The following is a 19,973-nucleotide window of genomic DNA, read 5'->3' on the forward strand; positions in this document are numbered from 1 at the left end:
GAATTCCTCCTCTGGTATTGCAGAACCTGCATGCTGCATGGCAGCCTCTCAATGTAAGGAGAAGGAGTAATATATTTTAATGCATATAGCCAAACTGAAACACCAAGAAGGTTAGATGACTTGCACAAAGCTCACAGTGAGTCAGTGAAAGAGCTGGCTTAATTTTCCTTACTCACAGACATCCAGTCTGTAGATTCTAGACTATACTATCTCATAAATTGCTTTAAGGCAAACTTTCCTCAAGCTTTAAACAATATAGATTTAAAATGATAAATGCATAAAGTATTACCAGAATAAGATGACTGGAATGTTCAGTTCTTTGTTTCTACAGGTATGACCCTAAAGAGAACAAGTGGACCAGAGTGGCTTCCATGAGTACCAGGCGCTTAGGTGTGGCAGTTGCTGTCCTAGGGGGCTTTCTATATGCTGTAGGAGGGTCTGATGGAACATCCCCTCTCAATACAGGTAAGTCACTTTCTGACAGCTTTGTACCGTTACCTTTCAAGAGGGTTTTCAGAAGGAAACTGTGCTTCAAATTTAGAGCCACTACATGGGCTTACCACTTGCTAAAAAGGACCTACCACCAGGCTACCGCAGCAGCCCAGTGGTAGTTCCCACCTCCAGCGCGCCGTCCTATCCAGCGGTAAACGGGCAGTGCCGTTCGCTGCCCAGTTACCACTGGGTTATCGCAGGAGCCCTTACTTCCACCTCAATGAGTGGCGGTAATGACTCTCCCTCCCCCGAAATGGCCGCGTGGCAAGTGCCTCACTTAACCATATGGCCATTTCTTTTAAAAAAGAAAGACCTACCTTTTACCCACTGCGGTAAAAGGGGGCCTCGGCGCCCATCAAAAACACGCGCCGATGCCAGCGCAGGCCCCTTTTTGCAGCAGCTTGGTTAAAGGGGCCCTAAGTTTTTAATTTATTTTGCCCTAGATGGCTTTAACATCACACTTACCCTGTGCCTGACTGGTCGTATTTGGAGCTTCCCTGGTGACCAGCAGCAAGTACACATGAGCAGACAAGGAAATGTTTGCTGTCAGCTTGCATATGGGTTCTCGCTGTGGTTCTGCCATTTGGTATTGAAGAGTGGAAGCAAAGATTCAGTGGCTATGGTTAGCTCATAAAATGTTTGTCACCCTACAGTTGTCACATGCTTCTCTTTCTGTGAACTATTAATTTTTTTTTTTTAATAGTTAAGAAATTACAGTTTACATATTTTTTCAAATTAGTTCCAGGTTGTTCAGATTTAACCATGACTTGGTCAACATTTTTTGTTTTATCTATTCTAACTTAACTCACCTTGGGGAATACAGCCAATAGATTTTTAAGAATATAAGAAAATCTATACTGGATCTAGCCCAGTATCTTGCTTCCAGTAGTGGCCAATCCAGGTCACAAGTACCTGGCAGAAACCCAAATGGTAACAACATTCCATGCTAACAATCCCATTCTTACCTAGGATGTGTACTCTTTAATGAGCATTTTCTTTTGAAGGCCCAGGGTCCACACCAAACAGAACTGTCAAGTGTATTTTGGTTCTGTCAATAAACTCACAGTGGCAGAAATGAAAAGCTTGCCTTGTTAGAAAGCAAGTGTAAAAAGAGGCAGCCAATAATTCATCAACAGATGGCAGTACTGATGGAGCTACATGTGTTCACTTGTTCTTTGAAATGTTTTCCTTCACCTCAACTGGCAAGAAGTGTCTGTTTGAAACAAGAAGGTGGCCTGACTTCACAAGGCTAAAGCAGTCTCCTCTCCCACCTCCCCCCCCTCCTCGCAACTGCCATTTTGGTACACCCAAGACAAAGCAAACAAACTATCAGCTGCTGTATGCACATTGTCGTTGTTCGTTTTTCTTTTATCTCAGTTATATTTAGAAACATGCCGACTTGTGCAGCATAAAGATGTGCACAGAGGAACTATCACAATGGAGTAACCCTTCATCAGTTAGAGTTATAATTTGTCCTAAATCATAATCATTGTGTTATTTGGAGGGGCTGGTTCTAGGTACACCCTAGCAGGCATTGTATTGGTACTGAGATTTTTAGTAAATGGCCACCAAAACATACATCATGTTATGAGAATCAGGTGCTCAACATTCAGAGTTTTATTTTTAAGTACAGAGGTTTCTTTAAACCTTAATTATGTTGAAACCTGTTGGAACATGCTCCTTTTGTTTTGTGGTATATTATAAAAATGCACTTGAAATTTTTATTACTACTATTTAAAAGAGAGGTATTGAATAATGAGGAAAGAGCTACCTTCATACAGAAGTTCTATCCAGAGTCAGTCTAAATGTGCCAACATTTTCCAGTTCTGTTGCATATATTTATTTCTTCTTAAAGTCTGATTGGTTGTCAATGGCATGGTTTTTTTAAAATATCTGTTCTCCTGGCTGTGTGTTTATGTATAGATGAGTCCTGTTAAATTTATTTGCATGTTTAATTGCCTTTTTGATCTGCTGACATCATAAAATTTGAAGTGACGAGGTTCCAAAACTCCATTACAAGCAGCAAACATAGCTGATAGGAAGTCCATGTTACAAACTGTATGGTCTAATATAACGTGTTTGAAGGAGTCCAGATACGGCAAGTCTGTTAGTTTGTAAAACTAGATTACAGGGATTTATAGTTTTTATTAACAGTTAGCTGATGCTCTATAACTTCCTGATTGGTAAGCCTGTATATTAAATGAGATTCCTGTGTGCCTTTAAAGTAAACCAAGATCACTTGGAGTTATTGTTTGGCAAAATTCGGCATCTCATGGGCTGTAACAACAGCGCATCAGATGGGTTTGCTGGGGTTAATGTGGGATATAAATGTCAAATAAAAAATAATAATAAAATCCTTTACCTTTTAAGCATTGCATATCCATCTGTAACACCTTTAGACTTTTTTTACAAATGGCCCACACTTCTAATAATTGTTTTCTGTTGTTTTGGTTTACTCAATATGGCTGCAGTCCACAGAATGGACCAAGCATATTCCTGCCAACTCCTGTTCTTTCTCCAACATTTTTGGTGCGAAGAGGTTGTTTGACTATTACTTGTGAAGTGGAAGCATGCAGTAAGCACCCGTTGGTGTAATTTAAGCCAAAAAAATGTAAAGATTGTGGCCCAGAAATGGCTGATTTGTATGATCAAAAACAAAGTGGACGGCCCGTGACAGCAGCGGATGAGTCTCGCATGACAAGGCTGACAAACTGTTTAAGAACAATTGGAGGATTACTCAGTACTACAATGCAACACTGAAAACTTTTTTTTAAATGATTGAGAAGAATTTAGAAGCACAAGAAGGAAATTTTGTTGCATCATAACAAGTTAGGTTTCACACAGCACAAAATGCCACAGAGGCAATTGTGAAGATGGGTCTCACAGTCTTACACCTGTCTGCCATGCAGCCGAGACTTAGCGCCATGAGATTTTTCATCTTCTTCCAAAATTGAAGGAATTACCTTCAGGTACATCTGTTTGATTCAAATTAAGAGGTGGAGAAGACTGTGAGCAACTGGTTGAGGAAACAAGATGTGCAGTTCTTTTGTGACGGCTTTTGAAAACGTGTCCATCATTGGCAAAAATGTGTGGCAAATATTAGAGACTGTGTAGAAAAGTAATACATGTAATAAAAGAGCAAGTTTCAAGCATTATTTTCAATTTGTATTTATTACAATTAGGGGTGGGCAAAGATTAAAGATTTTAATCATAATTAATCACAGCATGCATCTTGGGCACATTCTTTTCAATTTTTTAATGTTGACCTAAACATCCTTTTAAACAAATGCTCAGCGTGGCTGATTATCCTGCACATGCTTTTCAATTTTTTTAAACGTTTAACATTTATCTGGCTCTTCATAGGGTCTCCAGCAATGATTCCCACATGCTACTTGCAAACGACACTGATGCCTTCCTTCTGCCATGTTATACCAAAGTGAAATAGGATAGGCAGGGGACAGAAAGCAGTGCTGGACAACAGGGGGGAGTTAAAAATTGTTGATCAACATTAAAAATTTTAATCATAGGTAAAATTTAGCAAACATTGGTTGAATCAATAGTGCGCTAAATGCCCACCCCTAATTGCAATATCTTCATGTAAACAAAAATTATGAAGTTGGAGGCATTACTTTCCATTTAACCCTTGTATATACATTGACCTTCTAATGTTTATTTTTTAACATTCAGACATAGCTGAATGGCTGAATTTTCAGCTAAACCTAGGCTTTGTGGCCAAACCTTTGTCTGTTTTGGCAGTCAAAATGAGGCCACCAGACGTATCTCTCTCTTTTCTTCTTTCAGTTTCATCCGATATTCCTCTCCGTGTTCCAGCCACTTGCTTGGAAAATAAAGGCTAAAGAGTTGGCATTCCAGAAATACAGAAAAACTCAAGAAGAGGAACAAGGAGAGGAATACCGGATGAAACTGAAAGAAGCCAAGAGAGAGATTCGTCTGGCGAAAGCAGAAGAACAAATGGCTAGAAAGGAGGGGCGACAAAAATTTCTTCAGGTATATTACTGAAAGGAAAATGACTAAAAAGGGAATTGTGAGACTGAAAGATGCTGCGAACCGCTATGTAGATAATGATGAAGAAAAAGCAAATTTGCTAAATAGATACTTTTGTTCTGTTCTCACTGAAGAAAATCCTGGAGAAGGACCGCGATTGACTGGCAAAAGTACATATGAGAATGGAGTGGATATAGCACCGTTCACGGAAGAGAGTGTGTATGAACAACTAGAAAACCTAAAGGTGGACAAAGCCATAGGACCAGACGGGATCCACCCCAGGATATTGAGGGACCTCAGAGAGGTTCTGGTGGATCCTCTTAAAGATTTGTTTATTAAATCCTTGGAGATGGGAGAGGTTCCGTGGGATTGGAGAATGGTGGATTTGGTCCCTCTTCACAAAAGTGGTGATAGTGAAGAAGCTGGAAACTACAGGCCGGTAAGCCTCACTTCGGTTATTGGAAAAGTAATGGAAGCGATGCTGAAGGAAAGGATAGTGAATTTCCTAGAAGTCAACAAGTTGCAAGATCCGAGACAACATGATTTTACCAAAGGGAAATCGTGCCAAACGAATCTCATTGAATTCTTTGACTGGGTGACCGGAGAATTGAATCAGGGAAGTGCTATAGACATAATCTACTTAGATTTCAGCAAAGCTTTTGACACGGTTCCCCACAGGAGGCTCTTAAATAAACTGGACAGGCTGAAGATAGGACCTGACGTGATGAAATGGATTATTAACTGGTTGATAGACAGACGCCAGATGGTGGTGGTTAATGGAATTCGCTCGGATGAGGGAAAGGTGAGTAGTGGAGTGCTTCAGGGACCGGTGCTGGTGCCGATTCTGTTCAATATATTTATGAGTGACATTGCCGAAGGGTTAGAAGGTAAAGTTTACCTTTTTGTGGACGATACTAAGATTTGTAACAGAGTGGACACCCGGGAGGGAGTGGAAAACATGAAAAAGGATCTGCGGAAGCTAGAAGAATGGTCTAAGGTTTGGCAATTAAAATTCAATGCAAATAAATTCAAAGTTAAGCAGCTAATGCACTTAGGGAGTAGAAATCCACGGGAGACATATGTGTTAGGCGGTGAGAGTCTGATATGTACGGATGGGGAGAGGGATCTTGGGGTGATAGTATCTGAGGATCTGAAGGCAACGAAACAGTGCGACAAGGCGGTGGCCATAGCTAGAAGGTTGCTAGGCTGTATAGAGAGAGGTGTGACCAGCAGAAGAAAGGAAGTGTTGACTCCTCTGTATAAGTCGCTGGTGAGGCCCCACCTGGAGTATTGTGTTCAGTTTTGGAGGCCGTATCTTGCTAAGGATGTAAAAAGAATTGAAGCGGTGCAAAGAAAAGCTATGAGAATGGTATAGGATTTGCGTTACAAGACGTATGAGGAGAGACTTGCTGACCTGAACATGAATACCCTGGAGGAAAGGAGAAACAGGGGTGATATGATACAGACGTTCAAATATTTGAAAGGTATTAATCTGCAAATGAACCTTTTCCGGAGATGGGAAGGTGATAGAACTAGAGGACATGAAATGAGATTGAAGGGGGGCAGACTCAAGAAAAATGTCAGGAAGTACTTTTTCACGGAGAGAGTGGTGGATGCTTGGAATGCCCTCCCACGGGAGGTGGTGGAGATGAAAATGGTAACAGAATTCAAAAATGCATGGGATAAACATAAAAGAATCCTGTTCAGAAGGAAGGGATCCTCAGAAGTTTAGTGGAGATTGGGTGGCAGAGCCAGTGGTGGGAGGCGGGGCTAGTGCTGGGCAGACTTCTACGGTCTGTGCCGTGAGGATGGCGGATACTAATCAAGGTCAGGTATACACAAAAGGTAGCACATATGAGTTTATCATGTTGGGCAGACTGGATGGACCATGCAGGTCTTTCTCTGCCGTCATCTACTATGTTATTATGTTATGTCTACCCGTGCAGTACCTAAGTTAGGAACCTAGTTTTAAAAATCAGCACTAGGCACCTAACTTTCCTCCCTTGTTGAAATCCTGACTTCAGGCTATCCTATTGTTTTCACTAGGTGGCTACATGTAGTTACTCAGTCCCACTCAATTTTAGTAGGGCCAGTCTAGCCATCTGATTCTCTCAGATAGGCAGCTAAGTTTGAAAAGTCCAAGTGTGTACTGGGGCTTCAAACAACTTTGGCTTCCCTTGTTCTTAGCCTACTCTAACCACTAGGGCAGAAGTTCCCAATCTTGTCCTGCAGGATCTCCAACTTTTTTGGTTTTCAGGATATCCACAGTGAGAGAGATTTGCACAGGGTTCAGAACCTCTGCACTAGGCTATTAGTCTACTGCAAAGTTAATAGAGCTCTTCACCAGTCCATTAATGATGATCTTCTTGTGCTTTGTCAAACAGCTACTTGTTTTAGACGTTAAGCATTCCTTGACAAGTTCTATAATCTTTACTCATTGAGCAAGACATTTTGATTTGGTCTTATATGTCACAGCATAGTGTTAAGAGATTTGGGCACAAACATGTAGTGGTATGACCGTGTAATGTAGTTTTTGGAGCCATATTGATCCTCCTTTAATAAAGCCTCAAGAGATAATGATCAAAATCCATATGGTACTACTAATCTTGTGTTTTTCTTGTAAGGCTGAATCTGCAGGGTGTTTAATTATCTTATAATACAGAAAACAGAGAACTTTATATCCCTTAAGTTTTGAGATGCCATTTTGAGATATCATGTTAGCATTTTTACTGTTGCATGGCTAACTAGGCATGTCATTATAGAAAACATCCTGATTATTTAATCATATTTTAGTTTCTATTCATTAACATGAAAATATTTTCCCTGAGGTACATTTGTGATAGACAGGAAGTATTGGGGGGGGGGGGGGGGGATTAGTAATAATAGTTATTTTTATTTCATGCTTTTTAGTTAGTTTGTTTTATATTTTGAAATGATTGGAATGACAAAGTTTTTATTTTAAGAGAAACTGTAAACCATCTTGAATAAATACTATAGAATTTAGTTGTTATGCTGGTGATGGTGATGTATGAAAACGAAAATAAAAAATCTTGATTTTTTTCATCACGAATACTGGCTGGCTGTGCAGTAGGAAAAAATATTTCTCCAAGGACAACCAGGCCATATCCTCACATATCCAGTGCGGAGCACTTTAATAACATATATAACTTTAAAAGCATGTGCATGTGCAAGTGCCTTCCCACCTGCTGCGAGAGCGTAGGACTAGCAGTCACTCTTCATCCGCGGTGAGGAGCGAACGCGCTGTCTGTGGCTACTCACAGTGTCTGGTGCATGAGATACTTTTTTGAGCATTTTCAGTGTCTTCCCTGTGGAATTTTTTCCCTGTTTTATTTTGTTTTCCTTTTGGGATTTTTTTTTCTTCCTTTTATCATTTTATTCAGGATTTTCCCCACTTTTAAGTTTCCTTGATTTTTTTTTTCACTCTGTAGGCCTCCCTTAGGCCTGAGCTACAGTCGAGAGTTTTTCCCTCTCTCTTTTTTTTCCCTGCTTTGTCTCTTTTTGAAGTAACTATTGAGTCATTCAGTTTGGCTACGGCTGTTTTTCCTTCATGTCATCTATAGCATTTCTAGACTGTTAGATCCTTCCAGTCCTAGGCAGTTTACAATAACAATGCCTTTATAAGGTAAAATACAGTACAATAATAAAAGAAAAAAAAAAAGCTAAAAAACAATATAAATGACAGAAGCAATCTACTTACTAATTCAAATATTAAAGATTCAAAAAGCTTTTTTTTAAGATACGTTTTTAACAGTTTCCTAAAACAAAGATAACCTAAATAAGAGTCTTCCGGTAAACTGTATTGTTCCCAAATCAGACATAAATAAATTAAATAACAAGGGAAAAGTGGCGAACCCTGAGGAATGCCAGATGAAGATTTCCAAACACTAGAACAAACCCCATTCATTAAAACACAGTAGCTTTGAAGGTTCCCAGTGGCTTCAAGCGCTGTGTTCATTGCAATCGGACCATCTCTGGAACAGACACCTATTCTTGGTGCTTCCAGTGTTTGTGTCTTGAACATACCTCTTCCAGCTGTCATCTTTGCCTGTGTATGCAGAAAAGAACCCGGCTGTCCAGAAAAGCTCAAAGAGAAAACATTTTTGGCATTTGCACTGGCATTAGGTGCATCCGTCCCCGTAGCTAAGAGAGCCATGTCTGACACTAGGAGTGGGTGTGCATCGAGCAGAGCCCCTGAGATTGGTCAGCATCAGACCCAAAACTAAGGACGTGTGGGGATTCAACATCATCCATGTCAGTACCGTCGATGTTCGACTTTGGGCAAAGGCCAAGAAGCACAAGCATCAGTCCCCCTTGATGCATGGCGCCGGGAGCACTAGGACACTGAGGGTTCCGGTCCCTGAGAAGTGTAGGCACCTGGTGTGGGGGGTCTCCATGCAGCCAGGACCAACCCCCAACAGTTCAGCAGGCTGCCTCTGAACAGATGCCCTAGCCTTTCCCGATGTTGGCCCTCGATGAGCACATCCGGGCCATGCTCCATGAGCCCTTGGCAGGGCTTGTGCAACAGAGTGCATTGGCATCTGAGGTGCTTGCAATGGTCATGCCTCTTCTTGCTGCCTTGCAAGGCCCTCAGCCTGTGGAGAGGTCTCTGACACCAGTGCAGCGTGCAGTTCCAGTGTCGACAGCTGCCCATGCTGGCACCTCTTCGACATCAATGGAGGAAGCTTTGCTAGGGTGAAGGGTGGAGCCTACACCTCGATGCCTTCCAGACAAGGGCATGGTTTCTCTTTCTTGAGGCAGGCTCAGTCTCAGCCCTCCCATGAGTTTTTTTGCTGACACTGAGGAGGAGTGCTTATGAATGTCTGATGGAGGACCTCAGATAATTCTCAGAGGAGGAGTCCTTTGGTATCCCATCTGACCCCTCTCCTCCAGAGGAAAGGAGGGGAGCCTTTCCTTTCCCACTTTTATTAGGGAAATGGACAATGATTCTCTTCCTAGAGAGGCTGTGATGGTCCCAATTCACAAGACACTGTGAGACATTCAGGTGAAGAACGGAGTCTCCTCTGTTGGTCTCTGTCCTCCCCAAGAAGATAGACACCATGTATTGGATCCAGAGTTTTCCTGGGTTTGATAGGCCACATTACAGTGGTGGAATGTGTGCTTAAAAGAGCTAGGAATTCTAGAGACTTTGCTTCAGCGTCCCCAGGCAGAGAAGCTCACACCCTGGACTCTTTTGGGAAGAAGATGTATCAGGCCTCTATGTTCATCTCCCAAATACAGTCATACCAGCTCTACATGAGCCTTTAGTTGCGGAACTTGGTGCGCAGTATGTCTGATTTGGTGGGCTGTCTCCCACTAGAGCAGGTTGAATCTCTTCGCCAGCTGGCCAAGAAACAGAAGGCGTGTTGTAAGTTTTTGGCCAGGGGTGCTTATGATACCTTTGATGTGGCATCCACGATGTCTGCCCAGAGTATAGTGATGCGCAGACTCTTATGGTTGCGTGTCACTGACTTAGACCCCTTGATCCAGCAGAGATTGGCGGATGCCACATGGTGGGGAGGGGGGGGAGGGGATAACCTTTTTGGAGTGAAGGTGGAGGAGGTCCTTACTCTCTCGGAGGCATAGGTACGCTCCTTATCAATGGCATGTGCCTAAGGTCCAGCTGGCTCCCCAGTCAAAACAGGGGATGAGTTTTTGACTTGCTCCAGCAGAGCATAGCTGCCATACTAGTGACTGTTCCAGATGACCTGCCGGTGGGAGGTAGCCCCTTGTAACCTCCAACTGGTCGGTTCTTCAAATTGTTCATCTTGGTTATGCCCTTCATTAGCGTTAAAGACCACCAAATTGTCCTCCGAAAGCATGTTCTCCTCCCTTCTAAAGGCCCACATGGTTGAATCTGTTCCACTGGGGGAGAAAAGATAGGGATTCTATTCCAGGTACTTCCTTATCCTAAAGAGAACAGAAGGATTCATTCTATCCTAGATGTAAGTGCCCAGAACAAATTCCTGGTCAAAGAACAGTTGAGGATGGCTTCCCTGGGCACCCTTCTCCCAATGATTCATGCTTAAGATTGGCTTTTCTCTCTGGACTTACACCCTAATATTTCCAGGCCACAGGAAGTATCTCTGATTTTGAGTGGAAACTCGTCACTCCCAATGCCACATGTCGCTGTTTGGCCTCATATCAGCTCCCAGGGTTTTCACCAAGTGTCTAGCGGTAGTTGCAGCGTCTCTACTCAGACTGGGAGTCCCATGTGTTTCTGTACCTGAACGATTGGCTGGTAAAGAGTATGTCAAAGGACAATGCTCAGGAGTCCAAGCAGCAAACTGTTTGGGTGCTGGAGCTACTAGGGTTCAGTTTATCCCAAGTCCCATGTACTCCCAGCTCATCAATTGGAATTCATTGGAGTCCTGCTAGACACACAGCAGGTGCCCTGTGCCAAGGATGGACACTCTAGTCACACTCACCACTCAGGTTCAAGCTAGCCAGCAGGACACAGCTCAGCAGATGTTGAGGTTGCTATGCCACATGGCCTTCACAGTACATGTCACTCCCTTGATAATTCTACACATGAGAACTGCCCTGTGGATTCTAGCTTCCCAGTGGTGTCAGGCTTCTGGAAACCTGGCAGATGTCATCCAAGTAATACCGGAGTTGTTCAGTCCTTCCTCTGGTGGACAGTCTGATTCAATTTGATTATGGGACTTCATTCCAAATTGCTCAGCCACAGAAGGTGCTGACGACAGATGCATCCTATCTGGGGTGGGGAGCTCATTTGGATGGGTTTCACACCTAGGGTGCTTGGGCAATGCAGGAAATAGATCTTCAGATCAACCTCCTGGAGTTACAGACGATCTGGAACAACCAAATTGTACTCATTCCAATGGACAATCAGGTTGCAATGTATTACACTAACAAGCAGGGAGGTACCAGATCAATACCCTCTGTGTCATGAGGCCATGGGGAGTGGCAAAGGAATTCCAGAACAGAATAGTTCTCAGAGCCACATACCTGGTGAGCAGATCCAGCACCCTGGCCGACAGACTGAACAGAGTCATGCAACCACACAAGTGGTCGCTCAGCACAAGTGTTACCCGGTAGCAAGATCTTCTAGGGGTGGGGAATTCCCTTGGTGAATCTCTTTGCCAATTGTTCCCCCCCCCCCCCCCCCTGTTTCCCAAGTCCCTGGGAAGGATAATCAGTGGAAGGCTGCACAGGCTAAACCTTGAGGGGGTGCTTCTCCCTGGATTTACTCTTTTATACTTTAAATCTTATCTGTTCTATTTTTCAGAGGAAGCGATACACTCTGAATCTTAAGAAATTTCCTTTTAAAAACTTTTATTTTAGACACCAATCAGACAAAGCCAATTACATTGCAATTTCATTTATTTATTTTATTTAATTATTTGTTATATTTGTATCCCACATTTTTCCACCTTTTTGCAGGCTCAATGTGGCTTACATAGTACCGTAAATGGCGTTAGCCGATTCTGGTATGAACAAATACAAGGTGATATTCTGATAGGATGAGGTACATGTATGGTAAATACAGTTGGGAGAACTTAGAGAGGGAGCAGGAGAGTTAAGATATGTTCGTCACGGTCCTCGGTTATGTCGCAGATATCCAGGCTTGTCATGTTGGGTCGGCGGGGTATGCCTTCCCGAACAGGTCCGCTTCCAGTGCTCTCCAGAAATCCAGGCGGTCGAGCGCAGCTTCCACTACCCCTGGCAGTGCGTTCCACAGCAGGAACTAAAGCAAAACTACAGCAAGTCACTGATCAACTTCACTAAAGCTCCCATCTTTTTCTTTAACCCTGTTTTTTTTCTTTAATTTCTAACTGCATACATGCAAAGCTCAGTGTCTGCTGTCTGCTGACCCCCTCCCACCTTGCCTAATTTCTGCTGAATCTGAAGTTAATTACTTACTTCTAAAACCTACCCCCTTTTCTTGTTTGTTTACTTTCTCAGTTCCATTCCTTCAGAAATACTCTTCTTATCTTTAAGCTGTGCTTTGCCCCTAGAATCTATCACGTTCATCTTCACCCTTCTAATATTCTGCTGATGTGTTCTTGTTATCAGTTTTCCCTGGCAGGCTGCTATTGTTATCACACAACCTAATGAAACACAGTTGGCCAAACTCTGCTTCACTCAGGGTTTAAAGAATACACAGATTCTATTTTTCATAACAAGCAGCTATCAAATGCACAGAGATTTGTACACACTCCATTCAACCACAAGGCCCTCAGTACTGTTCCAGGGTCAGGGCATAGGATGCCTTCCTACTCTATTGAGGGCATAGTCTTCTGTATGTGTAACATCCCATCCCTCTCATGGGGAAGACTTTGCTGAAACTCAAGCAAAACCAGGGAACCATGATTCTGATCACCCCTTATTGGCCCAGGTAGATCTGGTTCCCTCTTCTTCTGGAGTTATCCTCCGAAGAACCTTGAAGATTGGAGTGTTTTCTGACTCATCAATCAGAATGAGGGATCTCTTCTGCATTCCAACCTCCAGTCCCTGGCCCTCACAGCCTGGATGTTGAGAGTTTAGAATTTGCTTCTTTACATCTTCCTGAGGGTGTCTCCTGGGTCTTCCTGGCTTCCAAGAAAGATTCCATTAAGAAGGGTTATTCTTTCAAATGGAGGAGGTTTTTCCGTCTGATCTGAGGGCAGGTCCCTAGATCCTATTCCAGACTTTGCTTGAATATCTTCTGCACTTCTCCAAGTCTGGTCTTAAGACCAGCTCTGTAAGGATTCACCTTAGTGCAATTAGTGCTTACCATCACTGTGTAGAAGGTAAGCCCATCTCTGGACAGCCTCTAGTTGTTCACTTCATGAGAGGTTTGCTATTGACAAAGCCACATTAAACCTCTGCCTGTGTCAAGAGACCTCAACATTGTTCTCACCCAGCTGACAAAAGCTCCTTTTGAGCCGCTTGATTCCTGTCATCTGAAGTACTTTTTGGTGGCTTCAGGCCCTAGTAGCAGATCCACCTTATACTAAATTTCATCACAATAGAGTAGTTCTCTGCACATACCCTAAGTTCCTGCCGAAGGTTGTATTGGAATTCCATCTGAATCAGTTGATCATCTTCCAGTATTCTTTCCCAAACCTCATGCCTAACCTGGAAAAAGCGCACTACACACCTTGGACTGCAAGTGAGCATTGACCTTTTACTTGGAGTGGACTAGGCCCTACAGACAGTCCACCCAGCTTTTTGTTTCTTTTGATCTCAACAGGATAGGGGTTGCCATCGAGAAACATACAATCTCTAGTTCACTAGTAAATTGCATTTCTTTCACTTAGCCCAGGCTGAACTGACTCCTGAAGGTCATGGCTTCATTGGTAGCCCACTTGAGGTCAGTCTGTATAGAAGAAATTTTGCAAGGCTGCAACATGGTCTTCAGTCTGCACATTCACATCTCACTATTTCCTTGAGCAGAATACCCAATGCGTTGGTTGGTTTGGATAGATAATTCTGCAGAATTTGTTTGGGGTCTAGAATCCAACTCCACCCTCCTAGGCCTGCTTTGTTCTGTTCCAGGCTGCATTCTCACACAGTCTGTGTATGTTTCAGGTTGATTAGTATTTTAACTTGCTGTTGCAAGTTCCAGTTGTCGTACTGTTGTTGTTTTCGGGGAGCCTGGTAGCTAGGGATTCCCATGTGAGAAGGGTATGGCCTGCTTGTCCTTGGTGAAAGCAAAGATACTTATTCTCCGAGGACAGCAGACCATTCATTCTCACATACAACTTCAAGGGGATGTGGGAGGGTTTTGAATGCTTTTGTACTGTACTTCTGGTCCCATTCTCTCACGGTGGGTGGGAAGGCACTCGTGCATGCACAGTGGGGATGCTAGCACGTGCTCTTAAAGTTATATACACTATTAAAGCGCTCCACACCAGGTGACGTGGATGACGTCACCCACATATAAGAATTGAATGGCCTGCTGTCCTCAGTGAATACTGGCTCTGCAGTAAATGAGCAAAACATGATATGCACATCGGAGGAAATATACAATATTAATAAACTTCCTGATCTTATGACTTGCAGTATTGGATGGATGTATTGGAAGGGAATGAGGTGTCTGAGCAGTTGCTTGACTGATACCAGTGTTGCTAAGGATATTAGAACACAGAGAGCTAGCAGAAGGGGGAACAGGTGCTGTCTACAGAAAACAAACTATTTATTTGTTATTTTCTCCACAGTGGAGCGTTACAACCCCCAAGAAAATCGTTGGCATACTATAGCCCCAATGGGAACTCGGCGAAAGCACCTGGGATGTGCAGTATACCAGGATATGATCTATGCTGTGGGAGGCCGGGACGACACCACAGAGCTCAGCAGTGCTGAGAGATATAATCCCAGAACCAACCAGTGGTCTCCAGTGGTGGCCATGACTTCACGCCGGAGTGGAGTGAGTTCTGCACCATTTTCCTTCTTCTGTAGCAAAATAGTTACTAGTGCATTGGGGCCCTTCTTTTTCCTCCTCCTCTCTCCCTCCACTTAACTCTCTGTGAAGCATTTTCCATGGAGCCCCAGGGTCAGCCCAACTTTATAATTCCCTGTGCCCAGGCAAGTCATCCTGAACTTATCTTTGATCAGGAATTTGTTCAGGGCCCATAGGTCTAGGATGGGATGCACCCTCCTGTTTTCTTTGGGACAAGGACGTACCTGGAATAGAATCCCTGCCCTTCCTCCCCTGGTGGAATGGATTCGACTGCGTGGGCCTTTAGAAGAGTGGAGAGTTTTTCTGCAGGAAATGAACTGCAGCAACAGAAATTGCTCTCCTAAGACCAAATATTAAAGGAAATGCTAGTGTGTCCCAACATTATTCATTCCTTATTACTTAATTACATTGTTCTGAAAGGATCTGGGCACATTCTGAATTTGCTTTCTTTTTTTTTCTTTTAAGTTCTTGTTTGGCTGTAATGTTAGCATTGTAAGGGAGGTATTTCTGAAGCTTTCCAAAACAAGACAGGCAACTAAGAAAGTATAACTTTTTAAGCAAGTGGGAGTAGCATGCGTAGCATAGTTTATGGAATGCTTTCTAACCCTTCAGCATGCATGTGCCCGTAGATTTGTGTGTACCTGTGACCTGAAGGAAAAAAGGGAGGGACAGTTTGATTGAAGTGGTTACCAAACATTCCATTGATTTGGCAAGAATGATAAAACGAAACAGTGTGAAAGTATATGTAACCATTAGATATCCCTGTTAACAGATTTCAAAGGATGTATTTTAACCAGAGGGTGCCACTGTTCCACAGCAGACAGACAGTATACATAGCAACCAGAAACAAACTACATAGCTAAATCACTAGTGGGGCTGATGCTCAGAACTCCCACACTATAGGAAACAGCATCCAACCCATACCACAGGAACAACACCAAAACGTAGCTCCCCAGTGCTCAACACTAATAGTATACAAATGGTATGTGCGCTGTGAAACAGAAAGTAATGGGGAGGAACGTACCTGGCACAGGTGCAGAAGAGTTTTGCGATAAGCACAGCTCTTGTGTGCATGCCCAGGTAAATCAGGATGTGAAGCAGACATCGGCACCGTTCTGCGCCTTTTAAATGTAAGCTTTTCAAATTTTTATTTTTTTCACTTGAAAGGGTTATAGTTAGTTGCCAATATGGGCTTTCACATTTGGGTTTGCTTGGACTTGCACACATTTGTCTTTCACTCCCAGCACTAGAGGCTTGCACAGGCTTCCTTTCACTTCTGAAATAAAAACCGGCAGATTTTAAGTTGAAAAAAACTAGAAATCCTCTCTTCAAACATCCCAATGCCATCTCTGAGCTGGCATTAAATTTCCAGCAGTAAGGGCAGTTTGTTTGTGCGCTGTTCTCTGAGCATTGGGAGGGAATAGCAAATGACCTCATTTACATCTGTTTGACTACATTTAAATACAATTTGTGCTAATCCTTCACATGCATGTTTCCTGCACTGCAGCCCTCTGAACATTCTGTGCAAATTAACACCAGCACTAGTCCAGCACTAAGCGGCTCTAGTTCCAGTGGTGGGTTCTGAGCTTCGGTCCATAGGTGTCACCTTACATAGCAACCATATGAAAGTTATAGTATTCAATTATTAGTTTTCACAGTAGAATTTACTGCAAAGAAAATGTAATACCATTCAAAATCAATAATCGGCTCAGTAGGGATAAGGTGGGAGTGCATGTGGGGAAAGGCGTATTTGTGTGAGTCCGTCCATATCAGTCTGGTTGGGTTTGTGAGACCAGGAGAAGGGAGTAGTAATCTAAAAGGAGCAATTCCCTAATAACTTTGTTTTCAGTATTTCTGTGCAGCAGTTGTTGAGCTCCCTTTCCCACTGAAATACACTGAGCCACTTTTGGGAGGATTTTAATACTTTAGAATCCCTGGTCTGGCCTATTTACAAACTCGGAGGTCATATATTCAAAAGGACAAGTGTGGTTAGTGGCATTGACTGCATAAGTGCTTTTTAAAAATCCAGACCACTTGAATGCCTGCCCAAAAAAGGGAATGGATTTGGGGCTTTCAAGGAGCAACATCACCACCTAAGTGGCAGTATTCAGTCTCTAAGCATATAAATTATGCATCTAGGTGGCCTACACAAATAGCAATTATAATGGACCATATACACTGAATATATGTAAGGTTTGAAAACATCTAAATCCCAGCTTGAGGTTCAAGGTGGTTCACAAAACAAGAAACTCAAAAACATGATTAATTACATAACTTCAGAAAGATAACAACATCCTAATATTTATTAAACAAAAAGTTTTTAGCTTCCTACATAATTACATATAATTTACTTCTAATTGAATACACAAAAGGGAGCATGTTCCAGATGGTAACTGCTTGAAAACATAGCTTTAATTGGCGCTTTAACTGTACACCATTAAGTGCTAGAAATCTTAGTAGAAGTCCGTCATGCACCCGAGAAGAGGTAATGATGGAATCTGAAAAGAACTGAATAAGCGATTCCATATCATCATGCTGATCAATCCATAGACTGGTGGGTTGTGTCCATCTACCAGCAGGTGGAGATAGAGAGCAATCCTTTTGCCTCCCTATATGTGGTCATGTGCTGCCGGAAAGTCCTCTGTATGTTCTCTATCTCAGCAGGTGGTGGTCACACACAGCAGCAGCTCTGGCTAGGTCTCCAAGCCTAATTTTTAGGTTTTGTTGAGTACCTGGGGTTGAGGGCTCTTCTTGAGCAAGTGCAAACCTGGTGGTGCCAGGTCCCTCCTTTTCTCCCCCCTCCCGCTGGCTCCGTTGAAAAAAAAAAAAATTTTTGGACGTCCTTAAGGGTGCTTATTTCAACGTTTATTTAAACGTTTATTGCAGCTACTCACTGGGACACCAGTTCGTTACAGCTCGGAGCGAGAAGCAGGTAATTTTTACCTTTTTGTAGCGGGCAGGGGGGTTCCCCGATCGATCTCCACGTGGCCTATGGCGTCGGAGTGCGAGGGCGCGAAGAATCGCTCCCCGGACCGCATGTGCGCTTCTAGTGGGGATGCGGGAGTCTTAAAGTCTGATTTGCCCTTGTTGGGTGTCAGTTTGGAGGCCGGTCAGTGTCCCGGTTCTTCCTCTGGGGCGGCGCTTTTTCCCCGCCATAAACGCCCATCCCCCACTGCTCGCCTCCGCCATCTTGGCCGGCCACTGCTCGGACGGCTTCTTCTTGGGCCGCCCTTGAGCTGGGAGACGTTAATGCCATGGCCGCCCTTGATTTGGGCGACGGCAAAAAAGCGGCTAAAGTTAAGCGCCGTTCTTCCCGCGCGGCTCCTTTGCGGAGTGTCGCGCCGGACGCCATCTTGGATGCGCAGCATGTTTCTCCCCCGCTCTTGCGAGCGCCGGTTGAGGGTGCATCTGGGGCTGTGGCCCAGGCTGCTGAAGTGCACAGTCTGGGGGGTTTCTCCCCCGAGTTTATTTTGCTGCTGCATCAGGCCTTCCTTATGCAAAACGCTGCCCCTGCTCCCTTGTCCGATAAAGGGGTTGAGGCCCCCGGAAGTAAACGCCCTCGGGTGGATTCCCAGGCCTTAGAGGACTCTGTCTCCTCTGATGTAGATGAGGGCAGCGTATCTCCCAACGGTCCTTTGGGGATTCCTTGGAGGAGACGGATTCCCGCTCGGATGGAGCGGATGGCCTCTCTGCAGCGCGGATCTTTCACTCAGAGGATTTGCCCAACCTGTTAGTGCAGGCCATGAGCATTTTGAAGATTTCCTCTCCAGAGGACGTCTCTCCCTCAGCCCCTGTTGGCTCTGCCATTATGCTGGGGACGAAGCGCCCGCCTAGAACCTTCCACGTGCATGATGCCATGCACACCTTAATTTTGGCTCAATGGGATGTCCCGGAAGCGAGCCTCAAAGTGGCTAGGGCTATGTCCCGCATCTATCCTTTGCCTGAAAGTGAACGGGAGGCCTTTCTTTGGCCTACCGTGGATTCTTTAATCACTGCGGTCACTAAGAAAACGGCGTTGCCGGTGGAAGGTGGCACGGCCCTAAAGGACGCCCAAGACAGAAGATTGGAGGCGGCCTTAAGGTCGTACTTCGAGGCGGCTGCCTTAAGTTTGCAGGCCTCAGTTTGCGGATCCTATGTGGCCAGGGCGTGCCTGACGATTGTGCAGCGGGCTTCCACCTCGGATCCTTCCTTGAGGGCTGATTGGCCGGCCCTGGAATCGGGCTTGGCTTATTTGGCAGACTTACTGTATGATGTCTTGAGAGCCTCGGCTAAAGGTATGGCTCAGACAGTCTCTGCGCGGCGGTGGCTTTGGCTGAAGCATTGGTCTGCTGACCACGCCTCTAAGTCCCGCCTGGCTAAGTTGCCTTTTAAAGGCAAGCTGCTCTTTGGGGTCGAGCTGGACAAAATTGTGACCGATCTCGGCACGTCTATGGGCAAGAGGTTACCAGAGGTCAGGGCTCGGGCCAGTGCTCGCCCCGGTAACTCCAGAGGACTGTTTCAGGAAGCCCGTTGGTACCGCCCGGGCAAGTCGGCCTCCTCTGCTCCCTCTTCCTTCAAGAGGAACTTCTCCCCCAAGCAGCATTCCTTTCGCAGAGACCGCCGTCCCGGAGGTGCGCCCTCCGGTCCTCCCCCAGGGTCTCGTACCCAATGACGGGGTCCTGGTCCATGGCCCAGTGCAGATTGGAGGACGCCTGTCCTCGTTTCTGGGCGAGTGGACCAGGGTAACTTCAGACGCTTGGGTGCTGGAAGTCATCAGAGACGGCTACAAGCTAGAGTTCTGCTGACCCTTAAGAGACGGGTTTGTACTCTCTCCCTGCAAGTCTCCGGTCAAAGCTGTGGCAGTGCAGCAGACCTTGGACAATCTGATCCGCCTGGGTGCGGTCGTTCCGGTGCCAGAAAATCAGCTTGGCAAGGGACGTTACTCCATTTACTTTGTGGTACCAAAGAAAGGAGGTTCTGTACGGCCTATCCTCGACCTCAGAGGGGTCAATCGGGCCTTGAAAGTTCGGCACTTTCGCATGGAGACTCTCCGCTCTGTTATAGCGGCAGT

At 44.5% G+C, this 19,973-nt stretch overlaps 1 protein-coding gene across 4 annotated transcripts in view; it reads left to right on the top strand.

Moving 5' to 3' along the window:
• KLHL20 (kelch like family member 20) overlaps nucleotides 1–19,973 on the top strand; it is a 154,240-nt gene that overhangs the window by 125,573 nt on the left and 8,694 nt on the right. For 3 of the 4 annotated variants that reach the window (XM_030207239.1, XM_030207241.1, XM_030207240.1), the window contains 2 exons: nucleotides 332–465; nucleotides 14,682–14,890. In XM_030207239.1, coding sequence (XP_030063099.1) covers nucleotides 332–465; nucleotides 14,682–14,890 — 343 coding nt within the window. The remainder of the gene's footprint in view (nucleotides 1–331; nucleotides 466–14,681; nucleotides 14,891–19,973) is intronic. The other variant, XR_003942558.1, reaches the window with a different exon arrangement.

This window comes from Microcaecilia unicolor, chromosome 6 (assembly GCF_901765095.1).
Source record: "Microcaecilia unicolor chromosome 6, aMicUni1.1, whole genome shotgun sequence".
In the NCBI taxonomy this organism is placed as follows: domain Eukaryota; kingdom Metazoa; phylum Chordata; class Amphibia; order Gymnophiona; family Siphonopidae; genus Microcaecilia; species Microcaecilia unicolor.